This window comes from Pelodiscus sinensis, chromosome 31 (assembly GCF_052426305.1).
Source record: "Pelodiscus sinensis isolate ZL-2025 chromosome 31, ASM5242630v1, whole genome shotgun sequence".
Lineage (NCBI taxonomy): Eukaryota > Metazoa > Chordata > Testudines > Trionychidae > Pelodiscus > Pelodiscus sinensis.
Window position 1 is genome coordinate 6,029,055 of NC_143082.1, and position 19,955 is coordinate 6,049,009.

The following is a 19,955-nucleotide window of genomic DNA, read 5'->3' on the forward strand; positions in this document are numbered from 1 at the left end:
GGAGGAGATGGGGGGTTGGGAGAGATGCGTTTGGGGGCAGGAGGAGGTGTGGTGGGGCGTCTGGGACAGGGTGGGAGGAGATGGGGTGGGGGAGGGGAGATGTTGGGGGAACAGGGAGGAGATGTGGGGGAAGGGAAGGCAGATTGGTGGGGTGGGGGGGGAGGGGAGGGGAAGGGTGTTATTTTGCTGGCTTTGGCTACAGCTACACTCCCAGGAGGTTTTGAAACAAGAGGCTTGGTGGTGTGGACGCCCGCCTTGGTATTTCAAAACGACTCCCCAGTGTAGACATGCCCTGTGGTGCCTGGTTCCATGCCAGAGCAGCTGAGCTGGGGGCAGGCCCTAGTTTAAAGGCTCTGGGGTGGCTTCCTTCTGCTCTCCCCCAGTTCCATCTGTTGGAGACTGGGGAGATCCAGGAGCAGGCCCAGGTGCCGGGGGCTCTGCCAGCCATTGACCGGGGGCAGCAGACAGCACCAGAGCGGGTGAGAAGCAGGCGCCATGGCTGTGGGGGTGGCAGGATGTGCAGGACACTGTTTGAGGCCAGATTTGGACCTCAGGGGCTCTCCACTCCAGGGGAAGGCATCAGGCCCACAGGTGCAGGGTAGCAGCCTAGGGCCCCATGGCTAGGAGCTGGGGTTTGTGCAAAACAAGTGCAACTTACCCACTGTGGGGGATGGGGAGGGGAGATTTGGGACACTTGCAATTCCCAGCTCCCACATGGCTGAATCCCTTTGTAGCAAAAGCCGTGTCCCCTCTGCCCCGTCCCTGGGGAGATTGACCCACTCGGGGTGGGCATTACACAGGCATTGATCGCCCTGGGTGCCAGCCATGGGGCAAGACGGGGGCTGCATTTCAGGGGGAGCTCTGGCAGGGTGAGCCCACCTGAGTCACCCGGGGTCGGGGGCTCCTGCTGGGTGACTAGGAGGAGAGCTGGGCAGAGATGAGTTACGGGCAGCCAGCGGGTCCCAGCCTGGCCACAGCTGTGCAGGGAGCAGTCGGGTGAACGTGTGGGTCACACCCCTCCGGGCGGGGCCCAGGGTGCAGCTGGGTGGCTGTGAATGTGGGATTGCTTGGGTAGATGCGTGGGTGCGGGCGCATTCGTGCGTGGCTATGGGACACGCAGGGTCTCCCAATGCTCTGGAAGAGAAGGTTAAAATTCAGAGCGATCTGGGCAAACTGGGGAAACGGTCGGAGGTAAATCGGATGAAGTTCAATAAGGACAAATGCAAAGTCAACAGAGAGACACTTGCAAAACCAGCGATCAGCATTCTGGGGTCATTAGCAGGCGTGTCCCTGGAACCTCTCTGCTTGTCAGTGCTGCAGCCAGGGCGCCTGGAGGCTTGCGGCCTCGGTTACAAATATAAAACCATTGTTTGCGCCTCTGCCCCTTTTCCTTGCGCGTTGAGCACTCACCAGACGTCAGGCTCTTACTGGAGTCGCGGGTCCAGTTCTGGCACCACGTTTCAGAAAAGATGTGGACAAATTGGAGACAGTCCAGAGGAGAGCAACAAAAATAATTCAAAGTCTAGAAAACATGGCTGGTGAGGAGAGAAGGGAAACAAATGGGTTTGTTTAGTCTGGAGAAGAAAAGTCTGAGAGAGGATGGGGCAGTTTTCAAGTCCATAGAAGGTTGTTAGAACATAAGAATGGCCATACGGGGTCAGACCAAATGTCCATCTAATGCAGTGTCCTGTCTCCCAACAGTGACCAATACCAGGTGCCCCAGAGACAATCCTCAAACAAAGAGACTAGGGACTTTAAACAGAGTTTAAAGAGAAGCTAGATACATTCATGGAGGTTAGGTCCATAAAAGGCTATTAGCCAGGGGATAGAAATGGTGTCCTTGGCCTCTGTTCATCAGAGGCTGGAGATGGATGACAGGAGACAAATCGCTTCAGTCCACCTGCTCCGGGACACTTGGTGCTGGCCACTGTCAGCAGACAGGCTGCTGGCCTGGATGGACCTTTGGTCTGACCCAGTACAGCCATTCTTATGGACATCATCCCTGCCCATCCTGGCTAATAGCCATTGATGGACCTGTCCTTCATGAACTTATCCAATTCTTTTTTTAACCCTGTGATAGTCTTAGCCTTCACAGCATCCTACAGCAAAGAGTTCCACAGGTTGTGTTGTGTGACAAAATGTTTCCTTTTGTTTGTTTTAAACTTGCTACATATTAATTTCATTGGGCGACCTCTAGCTTTTATGTAATGGGAAGGAGTAAATAATACTTCCTTCCTCACTTTCTCCACACCAGTTATGAATGTATAGACCTCTGGCATATCCCCCTTGTCTCCTCTTTTCTAAGCTGAAAAGTCCCAGTTTTATTACTCTGTCCTAAATATGGCAGCTGTTCCCTCCCCCAATCATTTTTGTTGCCCATTTCTGTACTTTTCCCAATCTGATATGGGACAACCTGCTCTGCTCACTGGACTCAACATGTGGATGTGTCATGGATTTATACAGAGGTGGAGGGAGAAAGTGTTCTCTTGAACCTCTGAAGACAGGATAAGAAGCAATGAGCTTACATCGCAGCAAGGGCAGGTTGGGTTGGCCTGCCTGTCAGTGTTAGTTAAGCCCTGGAATAAATTGCCTTGGGAGGTTGTAGAATCTCTGTCGTTGGAGACCGTGAGGAGCAGGTTGGACGGACACCTGTCAGGGAAGGGCTAGATCAGGGCTATTCAATTCTGGAAGCCTCGGGGGCCACAATGATACCCACAGCACGTAGAATACTAGAGCTGGAAAGGACCTCGAGAGTCATCGAGTCCAGTCCCCTACCCCTGTGGCAGGACCCAGTACCACCTAGACCATCCCTGCTAGGTATTTATCTAACCTCCTCTTAAATATCTCCAGAGATGGAGATTCCACAACCTCCCTGGGCAATTTATTCCAGTGTTTGACTACTCTGACAGTCAGGAACTTTTTCCTAATGTCCAACCTAAACCTCCCATGCTGCAGTTTAAGCCCATTGCTTCTTGTTCTATCCTCAGAGGCCAAGATGAAGAAGTTTTCTCCCTCCTCCTTATGACACCCTTTTAGATACCTGAAAACCCCCTCAATCTTCTCTTTTCCAAACTAAACAAACCCAATTCTTTCAGCCTTCCTTCATAGGTCATGTTCTCTAGACCTTTATTCATTCTTACGGCTCTTCTCTGGACCGTCTCCAATTTCTCCACATCCTTCTTGAAATGTGGTGCCCAGAACTGGACACAATACTCCAACTGAGGCCTATAACTAGCACAAAGTAGAGCGGAAGAATGACTTCTTGTGCCTTGCTCACAACACACCTGTTAATGCATCCCAGAATCATGTTTGCTTTTTTTGCAATAGCATCACACTGCTGACTCATTCACCTTGTGGTCCACTGTAACCCCTAGATCCCTTTCTACTGTACTCCTTCCTAGACAGTCGCTTTCCATTCTGTAGGTGTGAAACTGATTGTTCCTTCCTAAGTGGAGCACTTTGCATGTGTCTTTATTAAACATCATCCTGTTTACCTCAGACCATTTCTCCAATTTGTCCAGATCATTTTGAATGATGATCCTGTCCTCCAGATTAGTCGCAACCCCTCCCAGCTTGGTATCATCTGCAAACTTAATAAGCGTACTTTCTACGCCAAGATCTAAATCGTTGATGAAGATATTGAACAGAGCCGTCCCAAAACAGACCCCTGCGGAACCCCACTTGTTATACCTTTCCAGCAGGATTGTGAACCATTAATAACTACTCTGAGTACGGTTATCCAGCCAGTTATGCATCCACCTTATAATAGCCCCATGCCGAGGGCTACAACTTACGTGTGGTTGCATATACATGCAAATCTATGCAAATAGCTTCTTTCACACTGACAGGCACGAATACAAAGATTAAGACAAGACTACACAACACGCAGGCCCCATTTAGGTGAGTTCTGCTGATATTAATAAAATGCAATATTTACCCCATTTCCACCCATATAACAGCACCTTTAATGAGCGATCACAGTCCAGGAATTTAACCACTATAACAGTCTTCTGCTGATGTGCATTTTATCAACTCGGGTTTTTGTTTTGACTCCCCCCCATGGGACTGCGTGTTGAGCCCCACGTAAACCCAAACCGCGCCACAGGCTGCAAACAAATGGGCCACGGGCCACATGCAGCCCATGGGCCATGTGTTGAGTAGCCCTGGGCTAGATAATACATAGTCCTGCCTGGAGTGCAGGGAACTGGGCTAAACGTCTCTCCAGGCCCCTGCCTGTCCTACAAATCGATGATTCCACCCGTGCCTGCTGCTGGATGGGACATGGCAGCCCTGGCTCTCCTGGCACCATGAGAATCCAGGCAACGCGGCCGCCCTTCCACGCGTCTTTGCATTGGCAAGGGCAGCCTCCTAATTCTGGGATGTTGTGACTCTCACTCACCAGGGGAGCAGTTTCCTTTGCTTAGAGCAAGGGCCTGGGTGTTGGGACTCCTGGGTTCTGTTCCAGACTTGGAGAGGGGCGTGGGAACTAGTGGTTAGAGCGGGAGGGGGGGTTGGAATCCAGGCCTCCCAGGTCATCTTGCAGCAGAGTCAGGGTGATCCTGCCCTGCAGCAGGGACTCCGCCCGTGCTGGGCGGAGGGATCCGCTCCTGGAGGGGTCTGTTTGCTGGGCCAGTCACATGAGACGTGCTCCGGGCCGGGCTCCCCGGAGGGCCCTGCCTCCCAGCAGGCAGTGGAGGCGTTTCCTGAGTGGAACGAGGATGCACCCAGACAGCTGTGGGCAGTGCTACCTTCGCCCCAGCCCGGCCCAGCTGCCCCCTGCCCCTGGGCGCTGGAGGTGCCCCCTCAACCACTGCAGAAGGGCTTATTAACTGCGTGCGGGAAGAATTAAATCTCAGACACAGCCTGGGCTCCTTAATCCCCCCTCCCCCGCCTTGTGCTCCTGGGCTCGCCTCCTCCTACACCCCTCCTGGGGGCTGCCTGGAGCTTGGTACCAGGGTGGGAAATCCAGGCAACGGGGACAGAACATCCTGCGACCTGCCTCCTCCATCCCGGCCCCCAGCCTCCTGCCCCCACCCCCGATTGCCAGCGACTCACCAGCTGTTCAGTGCTCCGGCATCTCCCCACCAAGTCACTTCAGGCCCAGCCAGCGCAGGGAGGCCACGTGGATTCTTTGCCTCCCCAGCTCAGCGCCACAAACCCCAGGCAGGGGTGCAGCACAAGGAGATTTGAGAGCCAATTGGTACCTCACTGGGACCACCTGGCATTCACCCAGGCAGGGCCAGCCCTAGTGGGGTACAGGACAGCCCCCTCCCTCAGCCCCGCCCCACCTTCTCCCAATCCACCCCCCCCAAGCCCTCACTGTGCCTCTTCCTACCCCACCCCACCCCGGCCACCATTCCATCCCTTCCCTCGAGCCCTCACCCTGCCTCTTCCCATCTCTGGCTCTTGGCCATGTTGCCCAGGGAAAGGGCAGGACTTCCCGCTTCCCTGGCCCCCAGCGCTGCTGCTGGTGTCAGGCCCCACTAGTCCCCACAGCGGCGTCACTGCAGGAAAAGGCAGGACAGGGGCAGAGCTAGAGCAGGGAGAGGTGGGTTGGGCCAGCTCTCCCCCAGGCTAGAGGGTTGTCACATGGAAGGGGACAGTCACATGGTCTGTGCCCCCTCCCCGCCCCCCATGTCCTTCCTCACCATCGGCGGTCACCCCTTCACCCAGTACTGAACCCGCTGCCACACACAGGCGGCAGGTCCCCCCACCTCCGCCGAGGCAGCCGTTCATCGCCCGTGCTCAGACAGCCTGGGGAACGCGGTGCCAGGGGCTGCTTCACGGGCCGAAAGCGCAACGGGCTGGAACCCACGGGCGTCCAGCAATGGCGGGTGGCCAGGATGGTCGGGGTGCACCTGAGCCCCCAGCTGGGGAGGATCACCCCACAATCAGTGTCGTGAACCCCCCTTAAGCGCTGCTATCGGCCACTGCCCACGCCAGGACACTGGGCCAGCTGGACCACTGGGCACCCCCGCCGGGCAGCGCTCACCCTCCGCCAGGCTTGGTAAGAAGTAAAATTGCTGTACTGAGAAAACCCCAAGGAAGCAGTTTGACTTCATGGCCCTCCCCCAGCCCCGGCAACAGACAATCCGGCACAATCCGTGTCACCAACTCTGCGTTTGTTGGCTGGCAAATAAAAGCCTGAAACGTGTCACATGCCTCCAGCGGGGGCTGCCCTGCTGCCGGACGGGGGGCTGAAGGCTGGATGTGAGGAGCAGGCTCTTGGGGTGACTCTGGAGCAGCTGCCCTGGATTCACTCCGGAGTAACCGGGTTAAGGATCAAGCTAGGCCCTGGGGGCTTAGGCCTGGTCTGCCCTGGCACGGGCTAGGCTGGGCCCCAGCTATGGGCCAATCAACCCAGCAGCCTTCCTGGGGGCAAGAACCAAACTTTTATTGTAAAAATACACGGTTATAAATAAGAAGGGGACCGGGGGAGGGGGACCCTGCACAGGGCTCTGCAGCGATTGGGGGAGGGGGAAGGAGCCCCCCTGTTCCCGTTCGCTGGGGGAGGGGTGCTCTGTGGAGATGGGGAGGGCGAGCTCAGTGACCAGCAAGTTTGAGGAACCCGAGGGGGCAGGAGAAGACCCCCGGGCAGATTAAACCCACCACAGGCCCATGGAGCTGCCGACATAGTGGAGGAGCCTGGGGGACCCCACTTCCACGTTCCCAGCCGGGGTCCAGGCTGGATCCAGCCTCTTCTCTTTTCCCTCCCCCCTACTAGGGCCAAGCTGCCCCCAGTGCATCAGCACTCAAGGCAGCAGGGTGAGCTCTGCCATGGGGGGGGGGGGAAGGGGGAGAGATCAGGGCCAAGCCATCTCCCCTCACCCAGGCTAAGGAACCTCCTGGGCTGCAGGCAGAGGAGGGGTTTAAAACAATCAGGGGCCAGTTAAAATACCTGTTTGGGTGGCAGGACAGCCCTGACTCCAGGGTGAGGGGCCCATTGGGAGGCAGGTAGCCAGCACCTGCACCCCAGGAAGCCATGCGGGGGCTGTTACTACCCCTGCCCCTCCGGGTTGTCCCAGTTTAAGGGCTCCTTGCTGGGATCAGGGCAGGGGAGGGGTGCGCAGGCCGGGGCGCTCAGGATCTGCACCAGCAAGTCAGTGGCCAAGGTATGAGAGGGCTCCTCGAAGCCGATGGTCAGCAGCGGCTGGAAGTCACCAGTGGGCTGTGGGCACAGCACCCTGCAGGGAAAACAAGGGCACGTTACAGCCTCCACCCAGCCCCCATCCACACCCAGGTGCCCAGAGCCAGCCAGGCCTTGCCAGGGCCCCACTGCCAGGGGTGCCCAGCGGCTGCCAGGCCCCCACCCACCACTGGGGGCGCCAAGCCCAGTCAGGGCACCCAGCTTGTCCTTGCTCTGATCCACCCAGCCACTGCTCTGCCTGCCACCCCCCACCCTGACCCCAGCCCTGGCAGGGGGGGGCACTGCTCTCTCAGGGCTCACGCTGGGGGCCTGCCGCAGGATGGGCCTGGGCACTGCGTCCGCAGGGAGGGTTTCAGGTGGAAACAGGGTCACGGGGTCAGCTGGGCCGGACTCTGTCACTGGGACTCACGCCAGCCCCGCCCCCCACTGCTGCAGCCGGGAGCCCTGCCTGCCCCACAGCCCCTTGGCACCCACCACTGCAGGACGTCGGAGGAGCGCTCTGCGTCGGGGTCCAGGGGCACCCAGCGCCCGATGGACCACAGCTTCTGCATCTTGAGGGTGTTTTCCCTGCCCGTGTCTCGGAAGCACAGGAAGTAGCTGCAATGAAATGGGGGGGGGGGGCAAGGCTCAGGGGAGATCTGAGGGGGACAAAGGCTCTGGGAGACGATCTGGGGCAGGGGAGGAGCCTGCAGGGAGGGGGGCTAAATTGGAGGTGGGAGGAGGAGGTGCCCGGTAGAGGGAAGGGGGCCAGTCCAGGGGGGAGTTCGACAGGTACCGAAAAGGGAACCCTTCCCCCATCTGTATCTGAGCTCCCTGCTCCCTTCCACCACAGACACCCCTAGGTCCCTGCCAACCAGGCCAGGAAGGACGTGAGTGGGGCTACCCCCTAACCTGGGGCTCGGCTGAGTAGCTGCAGTTCAACATCAAATCTCCCTTGGTCCCAGGTCCGGCCGCCCTCCCCCCCCCAGTGCCCAGCAGCTCACTACTCAGTGCGGTGCGCCCGGCGCCGTCCCCCAGCGCTCGCCCCCTCCTCCAGGACGTCCAGGTTCCAGCGCATCTTCTTGTAGAGGTTGCGGGGCAGGCGGGCGGCCGTGTAGGGCGCGGAGATGCAGAAGCGGAAGACGGAGAGCTGGCGCCACTCGCTCAGCCAGAAACGGCCGCAGAAGAAACACGAGACGCTGGGGGAGAGGAGAAAACCCCAACAGATGGGGTAAAAGCCCCATCGCCACCAGGGGGAGCCATGGATGGGCCGACCTCCTCTGCTACCCTGCAGCCTAGCGCCCCCTAGTGCTGCACAGGGGCATTGGGTCTGACTGCAAAGGCAGAGCGCCCCCTATTGAGCACCCACTCCACTCCCTGCAGCACAGCACCCCCTAGCACCACACAGGGGTATGGGGATCAGGAAAGAGCGCCCGACATGTCCCCTGCCCTGCTCCCTGCAGCACAGCGCCCCCCTAGTGCTGTCCAGGAGCCTGTGCTGACTGCAGAGGGAGGCTCTCCCTGCCAAGCCCCCACCCTCCCGTACTTGAAGGGGTCGGTGTCCTCCAGGGAGACGAAGCTGAAGGAGGCGTACATCAGCACCAGCTGCTCCAGCCGCAACGCCAGCTGTTCCGAGATCTCCAGCAGCTGCAGGGGAGAGAGACCAGGAGCCCCCGGGGCTGGGCACGGCACTACGCTGAAGGCAGGACCTGGGGGGGCCCCACAGTGATGCAGATGATAGCCCAGCTGAGCCCTGCCCATCCCTCCCCAGGCATGCCCTTAGGCCCACCCCACCCCACCCCACCCCACGGTCCCTAGCCCAGCATATCATCCTCAGCTTTCCATTCTGCTCCTGTAGCCTGTCACATGCAAGGTAGTGTCAGTTGTCCTGGCTCCCAGCTCAGAGCTATCTTGGCTGACACCTGACCCCCCTGCTCTAACTACTAGACTCCCTTCCCCTCCCGGAGCTAGAATAGATCCCAGGAATCCTGGCCATCTCCCAGCCCCCTCTACTCCATCCCACACCTTTAACAGGGGAGTAGAGAGGGTAGGGGGCCTTTTGCCCCTCATGTGGGACAGATGCACCCCACTGCCCCCAGCTCCCATGCAGGAGTCTGTGACTCCCCCTGCCCGCTCACCCTCTTGCGCACGGACGCCTGCAGGGCACCCAGGCCAGAGTTGTAGCTGCGGGCAGTGGACTCCAGGTATTCGAAGTAGGGCTGGCACATCTGCAGGAAGGTGGGCACGGCCTTAGCAAACTGCTCCTTCTGCATTCTGTCTCTGCTGGAAAGGCGGCAGCCACCCAGTCACGAGAGGTGGCACATTGCCCCGGCTGCAAGGGGAGCGCACCCAGCTAGCAGCCTGGGGCCCCAGCAGGGCCAGGCTGGGCACCGGAGTCAGCAGGGAGGAGAATACCCCCTCCCGAGCCACAACCTGCTCCCTGCAGGGACCCGCGTCTCCAGGGGTACCACACCTACCCGATAGCCCCGACACCACCCTCCCTCTGCACTGGGGCTCAGGGCGCCTGCAATCCCCCTACCAGGAGTTGGGGAACCGACAGCTCCTGGCTGGTTCACACTGGCCTCTTCCAGAGGGCAAAAGTAGCAGCTGGAACCTCCACACCCAGCTGGGTCAGATCAGAAGCGAGCACTTGCCCCCTTGTCCCTGGAGGGCAGACACCAGGTGGGGCTCCATGGGGGATAAAGCCCAGATGAGCCCCTGGCCCCAGGCTGGCACCCCAGCATGGCACTGCCCAGCGCAGGGGTGTCCACTTTACCGGGGGTGTTATTCCTGCCCAGCAACGTCAGGCTCAGACCCAGCCTGGGTTCTTGCTCCCCTGCATTCCCAGTGACAGCAGCTCCATCCCACTCAAGCACAGAGGTGCTCGGGAGCTGGTTGCGGTGAATGGGCCTGATGCCCCCCACCATGCTGCCGAGTGCCCCCCACGTCCCCTCGCCATGCCAGCCTCTTCTCTTCCTCCTGCCTCCCACCACTGCCCCCTGTGCCAGGCTTCCCCTCCCACCTGTAGAGCAGGTACGTCTGGAAATCCTCTGCCTTCTTGAGCAGGTACTTGAGCTTCTCCGTGACGGGCGTGAGCAGCTCCTCGAGCGTGAGGTTCTCGTGGGTCGGGGACTCGGCCTGCGGCGCTGGACAGCTCAGCCAGCGGGCTTCGGGCACGGGCGAAGAGAACAGGCCACGCTCCGGGCTGCAGGGACCCAGGCTCACGGCACTGCCAGGACTGAAGCACTGGGCCTTGGCAGAGCCCTCTGGGCAGAAAGTGGCACCATGTCCCTGCTGGCCTGCCATCCTGGGCCCCGTCTCGGTGGCTCTGCAAGGAGAGGGAGTGCTGTGTCTGGGGCAGGGAGCCGTGGGTTCTCTCACACAGGGGAGCAGCCATTGCCTGACGGAGGTGTTACCAGGGATCAGCTGGAAGAGTGGGTCACTGCCCCCCAGCCTGCCATTGCCAGCCCCCTGTGCATCTCCCAGGGGTAGGGGACAGCATCCGGCTCTGGAGGGTGGAGATGAGGGGAGGAGGCGGCAGCGGCCACACGGGGAAAACTAATCTGAATTAGCTAACAGGGCAAATTCAAACCGGATTAGTCCCCCATCCCAACACTCCCACTCCAAATAGAGGTGCCCTCAGTCCGGATTCCCCCGTGGCTGCAGAGAATCCCGGAGGAAGAGGGATCCGGCCCTGCCTTGGGTGGGGAACGGGGGACAGGCCCTCGCCTGCCCCCACTTTGGCAGTCTCTGGATCCCCCCCCCGCTGCGCCAGTTCACCACTCGCAAGGGGCCTGGCTCAGCACAAGCCCCCGACTGGAGGGGCCGTGGGAGGATGCCCTGAGGGCCCATCTAGCCCACTGCCTGCAGGGGGCAGTGTGGGGCAGCCCCAGTGGCAAGGGACAGGGGCAGGGAGAGGGGGCATCTCCCGCCCAGGCCCCCAGGCTTGTGGCTGCTTGTGACAGTGTTACCCTCCGTGCCTCAGTTTCCCCATTGGTATAATGAGGAGATGGGTGGGCGGGGCTACCGGCGTGGGGGAAGGGCACGGGGCGGGGCTACGACCCCACGGGGAGGGGGCGGAGCGATGACGGTTTGTTCCCCTCCCTTTCACCTCCTCCCCCGACTGCCCCTCGCGCGCCGGCCCCTTCCAACCGCCGCCTTCTCGGGAGGGGCGGGGCCCGGGCGCCCCGAGCAAGAGGGCGGAGCCTTGGCGCTCAGAGGGCGGGGCCGAGAGGAGCCAATCAAGCGGGGTGCGGTCTGCAGCAGCGGAACTCACTGCTAGGGGGCCAGGCCCCCCCTCCCCACGCGGCCCCCCCCACGCACCGAGGGGCCTGGATTGCACCCCCTGTGCATGGAAGCGAACGGCTGCTGGGGGGGGCCACAACCCCAGTGCCCCCCCCCGCGGGTCCGGGACCCCCCCAGGGACCAGACGCGGGGGGCGCAGGAGCCGAACCGGTTGTTGCTCTGGGTCCGACTCTGCAGCGCGGCTCAAAATCAGCCGCGGCCCCTCCGCCTGGTAGAAACTTCAGCGCGTTTCAGCCCCGAGTCCCCCCGCCCCGGCCCCAGCGCCTGCCCCTTCAATCCCCAGCTGCGGGAGCCCCGCGATTTGCACCCGCAGGAAAGACTTTCCCCGCAGGCGCAGCGTGTTTCACGGGGCGGGCGCCAGCAGGGTCCGAGCCGGCCTCCTGCTGCAGCCCACAACGCCCCCCGCCTGGCTGAGGCCGGAGAGCGAAGCAGAACCGGGCCGACCCAGCGCTGAGGGGGGCCTCCCGGCAGGCCTGGGGCTCCTGTAAACCCAGCCCAGCAGTAGCAGATTTGTGCCCCTTTCTTCAGCCTCAGGGCAGGACACATCAAAACACCTTGCCCCTGCCCCAGGATCCATTGGCCCTACCTGCCCCCTGCGGGTCTGCTGGGACTCACTGAGCAGCTGGTCTGGTGGCCTCTTCCCTTAGCTTTGTGATGCCCAACTCTCAAACCCAGCACCTGGGGGGGGGGGCTAATTAGCTACAGGTGGGGGTGGGTGGACTAAACCCACCTTCCTTAAAAGGCCACCCCAGCCTCAGCCTCTCTAGCTCCATCGGTTTGATCCTGCTGACACCAGGGAGAGTTTTGCTGTTGATTTTTCTGGGGAATTGGAGCCCTGCGTGGACTCAGCTGCTCCACGGTTTGGAACAGCTCTGGAAGTGCGGCCGGTAGCAGCATTTGTGCCCAATGTTTCCCCATTTTCAACTGCTTAAAACTTGGCTAAAGTTGAAGAGTTTAGGCTAAAATGACACATCTGGGGAGAAGCATCATTTAGCCCCGGTGGGAAACAATCTTCCAAGCATTTGGGTGACATAGGGCGACACCGGGACTTCTGTGCAGGGGGCAGAGAGGTTCTAGGGCCAGGGAGTTGCCTTTTGCTGGGCCCGTGAAAAATGGCTCAAAGCTGGACTAGTTATATTATATGCTTTGGAAAATCCTCTGCCATTGGCTAGGCAGCTTCACTCCTTAGTTCCTGGTTCTCCGAGGTTTAACTCTAGGTGCATCCAGCATTTGGGAAGGGTGGGCCGATGCAGGGAGCAGCCCTTAAGGCAGAAATGAGCCCAGCCACACAGGACTAACTACAGAAGCCTTCGTAAGTTACCCTGCCAGGCAGAAGGTGCTGGTAGCCCAGCCTTGAGAATCATGAAAAAAACTGAAAGGGCTCTTGATAGCCCTGGTGGCTGGCTGGAAACAGCGGGTGCTGCCCGTTACCCTCCCTTTGGCGCCTTGTACTTCCCCACCTGTCTGTGTGCATGGCTCCTCGCCTGTCTCCGCTCTTTGGGCAGGGCCTGTCCTCCTAGCCTGACTGTACAGTGCCTAGCACAACATGCTCCTGGGCCAGGCACTACCGTAATACCCTAATACTGAACAGCACCGCGCACAATGGGGTCCTGGTTAGGGCCCCCTAACTGGGGTGCCTAGGCATTACCGTAATACACCTAGCAAATAATTAAATAATCAAACGGGATCCCAACAGGCTCTGAACCAGAGAGCAGAATAAAAGAAGTCCCTGGGGTTAGCCCTAGCCAGGGGAGAATTGCTCTTCTGGGATCAGATATTTGTTTAAGTGCAGTGGAGTTGCACCGATGTCCCAGGTGCTAGGTGTAAGGTCCTGCCTGGGATCGGCCAGGGCCAAGAGGCCACGCAGGAGGCTGCCGACGCATTTGCTGGCGCGTGTCAGCAGGGAACTGGTCAGGTGGCTCAGGACAGGCAGGGCTCCTCTAAGTCTGCATGAGCCCGCCACCCCCATTGAAGCGCCAGGAAGCAGGGTGGGGGCTCAGCAGGGGGCGCTCTCCCCTGGCAGTGCTGCCCCAATGCTTCAGTGCAACATTAGGGGGAGCTGTGCAGCCAGATCCGAGGCTCAGAACAGACTCTAGCCCTGGCCAGGCCGAATAAAGATCCCAGGCTCCTTCCCAGACAGTTCTCCCTGGCAGAATCCCCTCCCCCGCCCCGGTCCCCATGTAGGAGCAGCAGGACTTGGGCATCTCCCCCACTTCCTGTCCCAAACTGCCATGCCCAGGGCCCTGGAGTGCTGAAGAAACCCCCGTCCCACTTCTGCACACCCGTTCCACAGGAGGCACTAGAGTTACCCGCCCTTGCCATAGGATTCTCTTGTCCACTTAACTCAGGGGCCAGGGACCTGTTTGGCTCCTAGGCCGGCTGTGGCCGGTGGAGTGCCACCCCGCAGTCCCAGTCCCTCCAGCCTGTCCCCTCTGGCAGCATCTCAGCACTACCATGAGAAGCATCAGTCTCACAAAGTGGGGAAACCGAGGCAGGCGGAGGCTTGTTCTTCAAGGTCAGGGACAATGGAGGGAACTGAACCCAGGAATCCTGGCTCCTTGTGGCTCCCCCCTGCTCTAACCACTAGTTGCCACTCTCCTCGCAGAGCTGGGCATGGAACCCGAGTCCTGTGTGCCCCAGGGTAGGTGCTGCTCTGGCAGGATTTCCAGGGCGCCGCGCTGGCTCTTCTAGTCTCCCGCAATGAAACACCTTTGACAGCTGGGCCGCGACATTTGCATCTATAATTTACAACTCACATCTCATACCACAAAGGCGGCTGATTGGGTTCCTCTTGCCCCACAGAACACAGCTCGGGGGTCTCCCTGCGCCCCCTACTCCCGGAGAGCTGGGACAGAGGTAGTTAAAAGGCAGGGGGCTCTGGCAGGGGAACTGTAACCTTGAGCCTTTGTCTGGAGCCAGAGTACCCCACTCCCAAGGCTGACAAGCAGGGGAGGGGAATGTTACAGAGAGGGGGAAACTGAGGCACATAGAAAAGTGACTTAGGTGTGCACAGCCAGTCAGTGGCAAAGCCAGGGACAGAACCCCAGGGCTCTGACTCCTGGCCCTTCCTGCTCTAACCACTGGCGACCATTCCCCCGGGAGGGCCAGGGGAGAACCCAGGAGTGCTTCTTCCCGTCCCCATCCCTAGACACCTCCCTCCCCATTCACAAGGGCTCGACTCCTGCTAACAAGGGTGAGAACAGCCTGTTGTGGCAGCGCTTCTCAGCAGCCCTGGCGCCGCGGTGAGGGGCAGCAGGCAGATGCTTGAGGCCCCCATGGGGAGATGCTGCAGGACAGGCAGCATCAGCTGGCAGCACCGAGCGAGTGGGAAGAGACAGTGGATGCCTGGGGGTGAGAGCATCCAGGGCTCCATCCTCTTCCCCTTAGCCCAGCAGCTCCCACCTCTGACCCATCCCGCCAGGGAGCCCCCCGCTCCCTTTGATCAGGGGTGATGTGGCTCCAGCCTCTGAAACCCTCATGTCTGGGGGAGAGCTAGGACCGTACATGCTGAGTGCAGTCAGAGAGACAAGGCAGAGGGCCAGGGCTTAGTAGGGGGCAGGGCCCCGGTACAGCATTAGGGGAGCTGTGCTCCTGGGAGCAAGCAGGGAGCCCAGCAGGGGGCACTCTCCCTTCACAGTGCAGAGCCGACTGCCCCAGCGTGGCCGTAGGGGGCGCTGTGGGTCAGGGAGTGGGGCACGCTCACCCTTTCAAGGCAACGTATGGGGCACCTGGTGTAGGAGCAGCATGAGAGCAGGGCCGTGGGACCCAGACCATCTCCCGCAGGCCTTTGGCCACCGTGTGCTTAGAAACGTGGCCCAGCCCATGGCCAGGCTGGAGTCCCCCTGCAGCCTGCCCAGAGTCCCTATACAACCATCCCTTCCCAACCCCAGCCAGGCCTAACATGGTTACGTCCTGTTGCTGGTGGCCATTGAGCAACTGATGGAGCCCACCCCAGAGCCAGAGACATTCCAGGGCCAGGCAAGGGGTCCCTGTATAAACAGCCTCCAGGCCCTGCCTCAGCGGCAGCTGCCCACCCCCTCCTGCGTCACCAGGCTCCAGTTCCTGCAAATGGCCTGTCCATAAGGCAGAGTCCTCAGGCAAAGGGCTGGGCTGCCCCTCGCCAGGCCCCGGGTGGCTGCAGTGAGGGGCCAGGAGTGGCCCGCTGCCCGTGTTTGTGTGTGGGGAGAGTCCTGCAGCGCGGAACCTGGCCATGGAGCACCCCCAGGACCCAGCATTGGGTGCCGGCCTCTTCCACCTTCATGGGGGCCCCTACTTGCCCCCAGAGGATCCTGCAGCTCCCCTTGCCCCTCGAGCTGACTATAGCCCAGTGAGAGGCCAGCCGGGGTGGGGAACATGGACCCCGCCCTCGTTTACACCCCTGCCTCTGGGAGCAGGGCCGGCGGGAGCAGAACCCTGTGCAGGACCAGCGCTGAGCTCACTCCCTCTGCTTGCTGGCAGAACTACAGCGGTCCAAGAGAAAGCCACAGGCAGATGGGGCAATGGGGGCAGGTGGAGTCGGGGGGCCGCAGTCCCTGGCAGGATTCCAAGTGTCCCATTTCTCTGCCTTGCTTCTGCTGCCCTGGGACCAAACTGACCCCCTCAGCCAGTCCCTGGCATGGACGGGGGCCGGTTCCCCCGGGATGAGCCCGTCACAGAGGTCGCGGCCAGCTCCCGCCTGCAGAGTCTTTCAGAGCCCCGGGAGGTGCCGGTGGGAAGCCCTCCATCCATTCCCACAGCCCAGCTCTCCCGGGGGGGGGGGGGGCGTGGAGAGCGCCCCCAGGGCTAGCAGGTGTCCGCGAGGTAGTCAAAGTGGCGGAAGGCCTCTTGCTCGATGGCGGTGAGGGAGCGCGGCTCGCGGGGCGGTGTCAGCGCGGGCGCCTCAGCCGTGAACTCCTCATCAAAGTTGCTGATGTCCTCGCGCCCCTTGATGACGGGGACGAACGGGGGAGGGAGCCGCCGGTCCATCAGGGCCACCCAGTCAATGTTCTGCAGGGGGAGGGCAGCCGTGAGCGAAGGGAAGTGGCTACAGCCAGTCGGGGAGGTATCCCTGCCCTTGGGAAGCCCCAACCAGGCTACGCCGGGCTCGGGCAGCAGAAGGCAGCTGCAGGGTGGGAGGCTTAGCAGGGGTGTGCTCCCTTGGTAGGCAGGGCTGACCGCAACGCCCACCTACCGCACTTGGCAGGCAGGGCTGGCTGCAATGCCCCCATGTAGCACCAGGGGGCGCTGTTGGCCAACATGGTCTACTTAGCCCAGGGCTACTTGGCGCAGTTCGGGTTTACGCGGGGCTCGACGCGAGGCCCGCGGGTGGGATCCTTTGAACACGGCCTCCACTGGGAACACGCTGCACAGGCCGGGTGAGCACTGAACGACGCCAGCGGACGGGCTGGCTGGAACAGGGTAGCGGCGTTTCCAGCTCCCATGGAGGAGATACCGGGAGCGCCAGGGCATTGTGTGGAAGAAGCTATTTGCATATATTTGCCTATATATTTGCATGTATATGCAACCACACCTGAGCTGCAGTATCATTGTGGTCCCCAGGGCTTCTAAAGTGGAGTAGCCCTGACTTAGACCAAGGGGGCTGCACTTCTCCCTGGAAAAGGGGGGGGTAATTGCCCCCTGCGGGCTGAGGGGCAAGGGTGTGTCAGCAGGAGCCAGGCTGTAACGGAGGCCGGGGAGGGGGGTGTTCTGGAGGGAGATGGGGGGCTAGGTTCCCTCTAAACTGCACAGCTGCCTACTAAGCCTCACGCACACTCCCAAGCCCCAGAGCTGCGGCAGCCGGGGGACCAATGCCCCTTCCCTGGCCCCCACCCAGCCTAGCCCAGACCTGCCCCGACTGGGAGACAGGTGTCCCTCCCCGGCTGTGCACCAGCCGCTCCCCTGGCCCCGAGCTGCTGCAGGGAGAGAGGGCTGAGGGGTCTTCACCTCCCAGTACAGCCTGCACCCTGAAGCCCTCATCCCCAGCCCCAGAGCCCTCACCCCACACTCTGACCCCCCCCAGCCCTGAGCCCCCTCCTGAACCCCAACCCCCGGAACGACTTTTGGTCTGGGAGGAGTCACCTCCAGCTGGGGCAACAACCAGAGTCATTCCGCGCTGGAGCCAAGCAGGGGGAGGGCCCTGGTGGGGGGTGGCCACAGGGCAGGGTGCCGGGGGAAGAAGGGGGGGCTAACGGGGGAGGAGACACTGACCCTGAAGAACGGCTGCTTCTTGACGTCCTCAGCGTCCCGCTCGCCGGAGCCCAGGCGCCGCTCCGGGTTCCTGCGCAGGAGCTGGCCAGAGACATGGTCACTCTCCAGCACTCTGCCCCGCCCACTCTGCACCCCCTGGGACCCTCCCTGCCCCCCACCCCTGGCAGGGGACACAGACGCTTCACTGAGCCGCCCTTCCTGCTCCCCACCCACAGCCGAGCCCTGGGGGTAGCTTGGCTGGATGAACCCGATGCTGGAGGGACAGGAAATGCTCTGAGCTGGGGGCAGGCCTCCCCACTCTCCCCGGTGCCTGTCCCCCTGGTGTCTGGTCCCCCCACGCCCCGCAGTGCCCATCCCCCCACCATCCAGTCCCCCCTTCTTGGTGCCCATTTCCTGACATCTGGTCCCCCCCAACTGTGGGGCCACCAGCCCTTGGGGCGCTGCACTTTGGGTTCTGCTCACTCACCCGGCGCATGACGCCGATGGCCTCGGTGGACAGGAAGCGCGGGTACCGCACCTCGTCGTTCACGATGCTGTCAAAGACCTCCTCCTCGTCGTCGCCCGGGAACGGGGACTGGGGAGAGGGGAGGTCAGCACAACTCTGCCCCCCCCATCCCTGGGGCCAACCCCACACACCTCAGCCTTGGCCCAGCCCGCACCCTGAGCCAAGCACCCCTCAGCTCCCTCCCACCCGACATTCCCTACCCTGTGCCCGGCCCCCGCCCAAGCCACCCCTGCCCACTCACACCCTTCCCCCACCCTGTCGGGAGCTCTGCTCCGACCTAGCCCCCACTCTGAACCCCTCCCCCCCCGGCCGCGTGCCCATGGGAAGGGGCGGGAGGAGACACTTCCCTGCAACTCACCTCCCCCACCAGCATCTCGTAGATCAGGACGCCCAGCCCCCACCAGTCGACGGCCCGGGTGTAGGACGTGTCAGTCAGCACCTCGGGCGCCAAGAACTCCGGGGTCCCACAGAACGTGCTGGTGCGGTCGCCGTAGCCCATCCCTGAGCCGGGAGAGGAAAGGGTTAAAGCTGGGCTCCGCCCCAGGCTGTGAGCAAACGGCCCCCCCTCTTCCCCTGCAGGGTTGGGGCTATGCCAGGGCCACATACCACTCCCTGAAGGCCACAGGCCCACCAAGCCTCCTGCTCCCACTGTGCCTCACAGACCAATGCCCCCCATGGGCTCCTGCACTAGCTGCCCTGCTCCCTTCAACTACCCCCAGCTAAGCAGGGTCAGTGCATGAAGGAGAACGCTTCCAGGGAGTGGGGTGGGGGCTCTGCAGGGGGCGCCGTGCTGCAGGGTGGCAGGGGCTCAGCAGGGGGCGCTGTTCTCCAGAGGGGGCAGGGGCTCAGCAGGGGGTGCTGTGCTCCGGGGGGGGGCAGGGGCTCAGCAGGGGGCGCCGTGCTGCAGGGGGCTCAGCAGGGGGCGCTGTGCTCCGGGGGGGCAGGGACTCAGCAGGGGGCGCCGTGCTGCAGGGGGCTCAGCAGGGGCCGCTGTGCTCCGGGGGGGCAGGGACTCAGCAGGGGGTGCTGTGCTCCGGGGGGGCAGGGGCTCAGCAGGGGGTGCTGTGCTCCGGGGGGGGCAGGGGCTCAGCAGGGGGCGCCGTGCTGCAGGGGGCTCAGCAGGGGGCGCTGTGCTCCGGGGGGGCAGGGACTCAGCAGGGGGCGCCGTGCTGCAGGGGGCTCAGCAGGGGCCGCTGTGCTCCGGGGGGGCAGGGACTCAGCAGGGGGTGCTGTGCTCCGGGGGGGCAGGAGCTCAGCAGGGGGCGCCGTGCTGCAGGGGGCTCAGCAGGGGGCGCCGTGCTGCAGGGGGCTCAGCAGGGGGTGCTGTGCTCCGGGGGGGGGCAGGGGCTCAGCAGGGGGCGCCGTGCTGCAGGGGGCTCAGCAGGGGGCGCTGTGCTCCGGGGGGGCAGGGGCTCAGCAGGGGGCGCCGTGCTGCAGGGGGCTCAGCAGGGGGTGCTGTGCTCCGGGGGGGCAGGGACTCAGCAGGGGGCGCCGTGCTGCAGGGGGCTCAGCAGGGGGTGCTGTGCTCCGGGGGGGCAGGGGCTCAGCAGGGGGCGCCGTGCTGCAGGGGGCTCAGCAGGGGGCGCTGTTCTCCAGAGGGGGCAGGGGCTCAGCAGGGGGCGCCGTGCTGCAGGGGGCTCAGCAGGGGGCGCTGTTCTCCAGAGGGGGCAGGGACTCAGCAGGGGGCGCCGTGCTGCAGGGGACTCAGCAGGGGGTGCTGTGCTCCGGGGGGGGGGGGCAGGGGCCCAGCAGGGGGCGCCGTGCTGCAGGGGGCTCAGCAGGGGGTGCTGTGCTCCGGGGGGGCAGGGGCTCAGCAGGGGGTGCCGTGCTGCA

The 19,955-nt window shown here is 62.2% G+C and overlaps 2 protein-coding genes across 9 annotated transcripts in view; both read right to left on the minus strand.

The window, feature by feature from the left end:
• Positions 1 to 6,369: 6,369 nt before the first annotated feature.
• Positions 6,370 to 14,007, minus strand: C31H19orf67 (chromosome 31 C19orf67 homolog). Of its 5 annotated transcripts, none has more exons than XM_089774848.1 (7): positions 12,018 to 14,007; positions 10,149 to 10,454; positions 9,265 to 9,409; positions 8,673 to 8,773; positions 8,131 to 8,325; positions 7,622 to 7,744; positions 6,370 to 7,184 (listed from the first exon to the last, which is right to left on the minus strand). In XM_089774848.1, the coding sequence occupies exons 2-7, from the start codon at positions 10,430 to 10,432 to the stop codon at positions 6,998 to 7,000; spliced, it is 1,035 nt and encodes a 344-aa protein (XP_089630974.1). In that variant the 5' UTR covers positions 10,433 to 10,454; positions 12,018 to 14,007; the 3' UTR covers positions 6,370 to 6,997. The 5 variants fall into 5 exon arrangements, with proteins under 5 accessions (XP_089630974.1, XP_075758352.1, XP_075758353.1 ...); XM_075902237.2 differs by lacking the exon at positions 12,018 to 14,007 and adding an exon at positions 11,238 to 11,663; XM_075902238.2 differs by lacking the exon at positions 12,018 to 14,007 and adding an exon at positions 11,154 to 11,269.
• Positions 14,008 to 14,154: 147 nt separating this feature from the next.
• The window catches only part of PKN1 (protein kinase N1), a 55,493-nt gene continuing 49,692 nt past the window's right edge, over positions 14,155 to 19,955 (minus strand). For all 4 annotated transcript variants that reach the window (XM_075902233.2, XM_089774825.1, XM_075902232.2 and 1 more), the window contains 4 exons: positions 18,481 to 18,623; positions 18,084 to 18,191; positions 17,618 to 17,698; positions 14,155 to 16,417 (listed from right to left, as the gene is read on the minus strand). In XM_075902233.2, the coding sequence (XP_075758348.2) occupies positions 16,214 to 16,417; positions 17,618 to 17,698; positions 18,084 to 18,191; positions 18,481 to 18,623 (536 nt within the window). In that variant the 3' untranslated portion in view covers positions 14,155 to 16,213. The remainder of the gene's footprint in view (positions 16,418 to 17,617; positions 17,699 to 18,083; positions 18,192 to 18,480; positions 18,624 to 19,955) is intronic.

What these genes read in the sequence shown, in the direction of transcription:
- C31H19orf67 (XM_075902234.2), bottom strand. Translation starts at nt 11,120, where the DNA reads ATGGGGAAACTGAGGCACGGAGG. An exon ending in GAGGACACCGACCCCTTCAA is followed by an intron (nt 8,326 to 8,672) that starts GTACGGGAGGGT and finishes CCTCTCCCCCAG; the next exon opens with CGTCTCGTGTTTCTTCTGCG. An exon ending in TCCTCCGACGTCCTGCAGTG is followed by an intron (nt 7,185 to 7,621) that starts GTGGGTGCCAAG and finishes TTTTCCCTGCAG; the next exon opens with GGTGCTGTGCCCACAGCCCA.